Raw genomic sequence first — 7,452 nt, forward strand, 5'->3', positions numbered from 1 at the left:
ATCCAATGCTTTTGTGACCTGATCATAAAAGGCAATCAGGTTGGTCTGACATGACCTGCCCCTAATGAAACTGTGCTGGTTGCCCTTGAGCGTCATCCCTGAAGCTGGCCCATTGCAGATGTGCTCCTTGATGATCTTCTCAAAGAGTTTCCCTAGGATTGAGGTAAGACTGACGGGCCTGTAGTTGCCGGGGTCCTCCCTCCTCCCTTTTTTAAAGATGGGGACCACGTTGGCTATCTTCCAATCAACTGGCACCTGGCCCGAGCACCATGAGCGCTCATAAAGCCGTGCCAAGGGCCCTGCAATAACCCCTGCTAGCTCCCTCAACACCCTGGGGTGGAGAGCGTCTGGACCTCCTGATTTGAACACGTCCAGCCCCTCCAGAAGCTCTCTAACCCGGTCCTCCCCAACCTGAGGTTTGGAGGCGTTACCACTGAGTCCGTCTTGCATCACGGTGAGGAAGTCCCAGTCCCTGCACAAGAAAACGGAGGTGAAGAACTGGTTAAAGATCATCCCCATCTGCCTTTCACTGGCACTTTCCACTGAAGAAGCATCTGGTGCTGGACATTGTCAAAGATGGGATACCAGATTCAGTAGATCCTGGGGCTGTCCCAGTGTAGAGTCCTATGAGAGAAGAACCAGCAGGAAAAGAAAGGAATCTTGCAGGAAGACAGGGATGGCAAAATAAAAGCCTAATACTCTGAGCAAGGCGGGGGCGGGTTGAGAGAGAGAAAGAGGGAGAAATTCCTCTCATTCTTCCTGGCTAAGGTAGCGCACTTTCCTTCCCTTGTCTGGTTTTGTTCAGGGCACATCTCAGGCAGGCCAAGGTCTCTCTGGTGCTTCAAGAAAGAAGGAAATGGTTATTTATGGGGATTCCTGGGAGTTTGCTCACCAGAACCTGGAAGCACCCCAGAGACTTTGTTCAGCATTAACCCATTCACCACAAGGGAGACTGCAGTGACACAAATGATGTGTGGTGTATCTCGGCTCTTCTGGCATGGTTCAGTACCTGCTGAGGTGCAGGAGCTTTAAGCCCAGTTTATGGAAATGGGAGTCTCCTCCCTTGCTTGCTCCAAGGGCCTTATGGCTAAGGGCAAGCAAAATTTGGGGGTATCCAAACCCCAAGTCTCCAGGCTTGGGCCTGCACATAGGATCCCTGCCACCGGTTTTGGAAATATCTGAAGCCCCAGGTACAGGTGGAGGATGTTTGCTGGTTGTAGGGCCACTTATGGTTCTGAACTCTTGGATTTGGAATTAGTTTTGGCTAATTTGGCCTCGAATACAAATTATATTTAAAAAAAAAAATCTCAGCTGGCAGCATGATGGGAGTAATCTGATAGGCCAGTGCAGGGGGGCAACTTGTATGAGATGAATGGATGTCAGAACAAGGTAGGCCAGGATGTGGATTCTACACAAAGGACCCACTTACTGTTTCTGTTGCTGCTTTCTTTGATTGTCAGTGTCCTGTCCTGGCTGGTTCACCTGAGAGGCCACTGAGACCTTAGGCAGACCTGAGAGATTCAGATCATGCGGGAAGAAGAGACAAAACTTTATGAAGTTCTCAATGAAGAGCTGCCCCTCTGTGGACTGCACTGGTTCTTTTCTCCCAAGGCTGTGCTCTCATGGCGTTGAATGGAGCAGGTTTCAGCTGGACTCCTCAGGCAGCAGTGAGGCCTCTGAGGTGCACTCAGAGCAGGAGCCAGGACATCAGGGATCTAATCCTGGCCCCATAACAAAAATGCTGTATGACCTCAGGCTGTCACATCTCTCTGAACTCCTCCCGTATAATTAGCCATTGAAACAGTGAAAATCCATACCCTTTTCCTAGGTGTGGAAGTGTGACCCTCCAAACAGCAAGTCTCTGATGTGAAAGCAAGTGTGAATGATCTTCCAGGTTCTTTGTGTTAATCCTTGAAGAGAGGACCCCTGAATATCTTCTGTCTTCTGTGCATAATCGTTGCATTTCTAGTAGGAGTGGGGAAAGCCCAGCAGGCCTGGTGGGCAGGCTGCATAGATCAGGGATACAGAGCGGCATGCTGAGACCTGCCGTTTGTGTTGGCCACATCTCAGCAAAAAGTTGAAGATGGTATTGGAGAACTTTCTGAAACCCCTTTGGCCTAATGCTGCTGTTCATCTCTCTCCTGGTGGAAGTACCTTGCCTTCTGGAGGAACCCAGTAGAAGCATGTATCTTATCTTGCAGCAGGCTGGTTACTGAGATGCACTTGGGAGAATGAATGGTGTTTCTGCCAGGAATCGGAGGATCCTTTTAAGGAGGTCTGGGAGCCATGGAGCACTGTATTGACTTGGCCTCGGGGAGAGTTAGTATAGAAAGGGGAGTGATCCTTTCTGCATTTACCAGCTTCCTACAATGTCTGGCTTAGGAATCTGATCGTCAGTGGCCACCGTTCCATCCTACTCGCTCTTCTTAATGCTATCTATCTACTCATCTATCTCCACTGGGAGGAAGCTGGGACTGTGCTTTCCCTAGTGAAAGGAGGCATGGTCTTTTGTAATGCTTGCAGTGAAAAGCAAGGCCTGGCTCCCATTCTGCCCACATTCTCTTAAAACAGGTCAGCCATCTATGGCTGGCTGGCTGAATGTGGTCCGCAGAACTAGGGGTTGGCCTTTGACAGCTTTCCAGTGGCACAGGGTTTGGTGGCAGCGAGGCTGGGTTGTAACACCAGCCTGCCTCAGACCTCAGCCACCTCATTTTGGGAACAGAGAATGTTGCTGACCACTGTCTTCAATATAAAACAGTGTGCCCTATGAATTGAAAATTGGGCAAAGAAAAAAAGACAGGGGAAGCATATTGCCTCCCCCAGTTGAAATGCTTGGTGAGAGCGAGTGATGCAAGTGGGCTTGCTTACCCACTTGTACCTGGCAGGCAGCACAGCCGAGGGGGCCCCTTGCTCCCCCAGACAGCAGGCCAGAGATCTTGGGAGGTGGAAGAAAAGGGGCTTCACTGCAAAGGCCACATATTTTCAGTGTTACCACAGTAACCAGGCTGTTAAGGAGACATAGATTAAACCTTCCCAGCTGCTGTGTGTGTTTCTTCTCTGCAGCCCAAGTTTTCCCTCCCACCTTGGACGTGGCATTGTGGGAGCTGGAAACTGTAAGCAGCAGCAGCAGGTGGTTCTGATTTTCCTGGGAATCTGCCTGCTCGGGGTGGGTACAGCCTGGCAGCAAGGCCAGGGTCAGTGATGTAGAGATCTGAGTTTGAGCAGTCACTGGGAGAGGCTTCAGATGGTCCTATCCAAGATAGAAGGCCTATAGAGAGAGTCTAATGCTTGCCTTAAGGTAGATCCCTGGATCAGTCTTGACTCTCCAGCCCAAACTCTGAATCTTGAGAAGCAGCACTCAGCAGGCTGATCGCATACATTAAGCCTGGACAGTAGGTGGATGGAAAAAAAGCCCAGGGGAAATGGGAGGTAGTGCTGGTGGTTCACTGTGGAGTTTTCTTCTCTCTGAATCTGCTTTGAGTCTCCTCCAGTGTGGTGCAAAGGGGAGGTGTGTTATTGGACAACATCCCTCAAGTGAGATGTAAGCCTGTTGTCAGGTCTACTGGTGATCAATAAGGATCACATGGCACCTTTTCTAAGAGTTGGGTGTTTGTATCCTGATCAAAGTCCTGTTCTGTGGTGTACCTTTCCTTTCATTCTGGTATAATCACCCTGACATCCCTCCTGGACATGGGATACGCTTGCACTCTCTTCCTGAAGTTTCTGTGCAGACTTGCTGTGAGACAGTTGTTTTGTCTGAGTCCAGAACTAGCTGCAGGCCATTTTGTGCCTATCAGCACTTTGAAGTTGTTGGACAAAAGTCAGCATAGGACAGAACTTTGTGAAGCTAGGTTTCTGAATGTCCTGTGCAGCACTGGCGGATGGTCTGCAGAAAAGGGGAATGGTTACATGATGCTGGCTCTTTCCCCTTTGTTTCCAGTTGCCTGAATTGCATTGGAGGAAAATTTTAACAACCCTACTTCCCTCATGCTACTTTCACATGTTAGCAGTACTTGCCCCTACTGGTGTCATTTGGTTGTGATGGTGAGGAAAGGTGGCCTGCACAATCGTTCGCAAGTTGGAAGGTGTCCTCTTTTCAGGTGTTACGCTCTTCTAGTTAGCATAAGTCATCAGGTCATGTGTAGCTCTCAGTGGATTGTTGGCCCTTCAGCCTGACATCTACCCCCTTTTCTCCCCATTATGGCATACAGCCCTATGCTAACCTACCGGGTGGATGCAGACAAAGGGTTCAACTTCTCAGTGGGTGATGATGCCTTTGTGTGCCAGAAGAAGAACCACTTTCAAGTCACAGTGTACATCGGCATGCTTGGAGATCCTAAGTATGTGAAGACGCCAGAGGGCCTGAAACCCCTTGAGTGCTTCTATCTGAAACTGCATGGAGTCAAGGTAAGCCCTGAAAGGAGAATCTGCAGTATCTGAGGACTGGGAAAAATCACGGGGTGGATGAACACAGTGTTGGTGTGTGTAGAATGGTACGTGTCAAGGAGTGTGCCTGTGTGAATCTGCATGGGTGAATGTGTATTTTGTTACCATGTGTGTGAATAGAGGCCTAAATGTTGAATATGCACCTTCCACACACTCTGTGGGTGCCTGTGTGTGGAAAAGGTGAGTAACGCTGCTCTATGAGTGAGTGTGCCTGATAGACAAGGGTGCTGAGTGTGCCATCTGTGTGATCATGCCTGCATGGGTGTGGGTGGGTCACGTTTTGTGACCAGTACTTTTTGCTCAAAGCAAGGGTCTGAGCCTTGTACTCTAGCCCCACCTCCTGGGCTGAGGTAGGCCAGAGTCAGTCGCAGAGTATTTCTAACACGGGCACTCAGGAAACTGCTCCTGGGAAATCTGGCCTGTGTGCGTGCACATCTCTCTGGACACTGGCCCTTGTATGTGTGAGTGTGGATGGGAGAACCCAGGAGGAGGCCAGTTGGTCCAAACTCTGTGATGCTTCAGCCCTCTACCTTTCCAGACTCACAACTGGAGAGGAGGCGGCAGCACAGGTGATGGGTAGCAGGAGAGGCACAAGGTAACCAAGCATCTCCTGAGCAGCGGTTATGATGCTCAAGATTGGCAGATTGGCAGGTGGCTGGATTATACACCTGTGTGAGAAGGGGGTGAGAGTGGGTAAAGCTGCAACATTCCTGTCTCTAACATGTACCTGAATCTTCTCTTCAGCTAGAGGCCTTGAACCAGTCGATCAACATAGAACAGTCGCAGTCTGATCGTAGCAAACGTCCCTTCAACCCTGTCACGTAAGTGCTCCTGCTGCTGCTGTGTGCGTGCATGTTTGTGTACCATCAGAGAACCACCTGAGGAGTGGAAGGAAGGCAGAGTGGGGCCAGGGATCCTTGAGGTGCTAGGATGGAGGGACCAGGTAGGTTGGGTATATAAAATGTTCTTTGTCTCTTCCCCAGATGAGGTCCCATCCTCATCATCTTGAACATATTAAGTCTGTGGGGGAATTTGCCTTTCCTCTGGACACAGATTTTGTGCATGTTGGTGCCACCCGTTGACATGAAGAAAATGTGGGGGTTCCCCAGATTACTGGAACTGGGTTTGGTTCTCCTACAGTAGAGGAAATGACCACTCTTCATGTGGCCTCCTTTTGATCTGTGTTCTCAATTACTCTCCTGCTTCCCCTTTCCCAGGGTCAACCTGCCTTCTGAGCAGGTTACAAAGGTCACTGTGGGGCGGTTGCACTTCAGCGAGACCACAGCCAATAACATGAGGAAGAAAGGCAAGCCTAACCCTGACCAGAGGTGAGCAGCAACATGATCTTCGTCCTGGCTGTTATGGTGGGGTGGGTGGGGAGGAGGATGAAGAGGGGGGACCATTTGGTTAGTGAATTGACATTGAGCGGTGCCTTCCATTTGGGAGCACTGCTGTTTTAATCAAGACATCTTGTTAGAGTGAGCAAAGGGAAGATGGGATCCAGGGGTTGGTTGTGAGTGACTGCACTGCCATCCTTGGAAGACACTGCAGATCATGAACCAGCAAGAAGCTCAGCTGGTCAGTGACAGCGAGTGGCCAGGACCTTGGGCTTACATCTCATCTGAGAGATGGTAGTTGGGCTCAAGCCACACCACCTCTTCTCTTCTTCCCTCTGGCAGCTTCCTGAGCATCTAACTCATAATGAAGCCTGCACCCTGATCAAGTTGCTCGTTTAACTGGGTGTGTGTGGTAGACTCTGGCCTGAATACTGGGCTAGCCCAGCCAGGCCCAGGTCATGGAGAAAAATTTTGCTAGTTGAAGGTGAAGCCAAAGGCGAGTAAGGGAGACTCTACAGCACTAGTAATACAAGGTAGAAGGGAGGCTGCTTCTGAGAGAGGAAATAGCTGGAAATTAGGCAGACAAAGGGCAGAAAAGTAGGAGATGGGAGGCTTGTAATGTCAGGCAGGTGTAATGTGTCATAAATCTGATTCACCAGTACCTGCCAGAACTGGCTTCTTACACTTATCTTCCCCCCACCCCCACCTTTCTTCCCTCACATCTACCCAAACAATTGCCTGCCTATGTCCTTAGACCAACACGACTACAACTGAAAACCCAGAAACTGTTCAGAGTGGGAATATCACCCACATGTCACAGTGCAAAGTATCCCTGTCTGTTTGAGGGGAGTTGATACCAGCTGTGTCCAGGACAGATACTGGGACATCTCTGTATGGGAAGCCAGTATCAAATATGTCCATCTTGGAATGTGTACTTTGCTGGTGCCCTTATAGGTATCTCTTGTTTGCAGGTACTTCATGCTGGTTGTGGCCTTGCAGGCACATGCCCAAAATCAAAACTACACGCTCGCAGCCCATATCTCTGAGCGCATCATTGTCAGAGTAAGTCCACACTTTTCTGTCCTCCTGGACACCTCTCTCCGGCTTTTGGGAGCTCCACTGCCATTTGCTGCACTGTCTGAGATATGCTGCCAACTTTTCCTGCCTTTTCAGTGCTCTCCACTCTCAATCCCCATGCACTGAATGAGGAAGGCAGCCCACAACAACCAGCCAAAGAAGCCCCCTTTCCCAGCCTTAGTAGAAATCCAGCAGGGAAACATGGACAGAGAAAACGGCACATTCCTCAGGAGGGTCACTGAGGCTGGTCCTAGGGAAGGGGCTGTTGGGGGTGAGGGATCTGCATGGTCAGGATTGCCTTAGAGAGAGCCACTGCAGATTTCTCCAGACACATAGGCCCGAGGGGTAATGCCATGTGGAGCAGCTGAGGCAGCAGTGTTCAAGTTTGCAGGCAAGGCTGTGAGGAAGGATATTTAATGTGCAAAGGGCTTGATTCTAGGAGCCCTCTACTGCCCTGGGGAGTATTTTGGTTGGGGCTCGAGGACTGTAGCTCTGGGGAAGAAGCTGGGTCTTGTAAAGCCATGCAGAAGCAGGAAGCAGTAAAAAAAAAAAAAAAAAAAAAGGAAGCTGGGACGCTGATGATCTCACCTCA

General features: G+C 50.0%; 1 protein-coding gene across 4 annotated transcripts in view; it reads left to right on the plus strand.

Moving 5' to 3' along the window:
• Positions 1–7,452, plus strand: part of MYRF (myelin regulatory factor) — a 129,970-nt gene that overhangs the window by 91,250 nt on the left and 31,268 nt on the right. For all 4 annotated transcript variants that reach the window (XM_019504929.1, XM_019504952.1, XM_019504947.1 and 1 more), the window contains 4 exons: positions 4,212–4,407; positions 5,191–5,267; positions 5,664–5,774; positions 6,755–6,845. In XM_019504929.1, the coding sequence (XP_019360474.1) occupies positions 4,212–4,407; positions 5,191–5,267; positions 5,664–5,774; positions 6,755–6,845 (475 nt within the window). The remainder of the gene's footprint in view (positions 1–4,211; positions 4,408–5,190; positions 5,268–5,663; positions 5,775–6,754; positions 6,846–7,452) is intronic.

The sequence above is a fragment of the Gavialis gangeticus genome, unplaced genomic scaffold, assembly GCF_001723915.1.
Source record: "Gavialis gangeticus isolate Ggan-Ray unplaced genomic scaffold, GavGan_comp1, whole genome shotgun sequence".
Classification (NCBI taxonomy): Eukaryota; Metazoa; Chordata; order Crocodylia; family Gavialidae; genus Gavialis; species Gavialis gangeticus.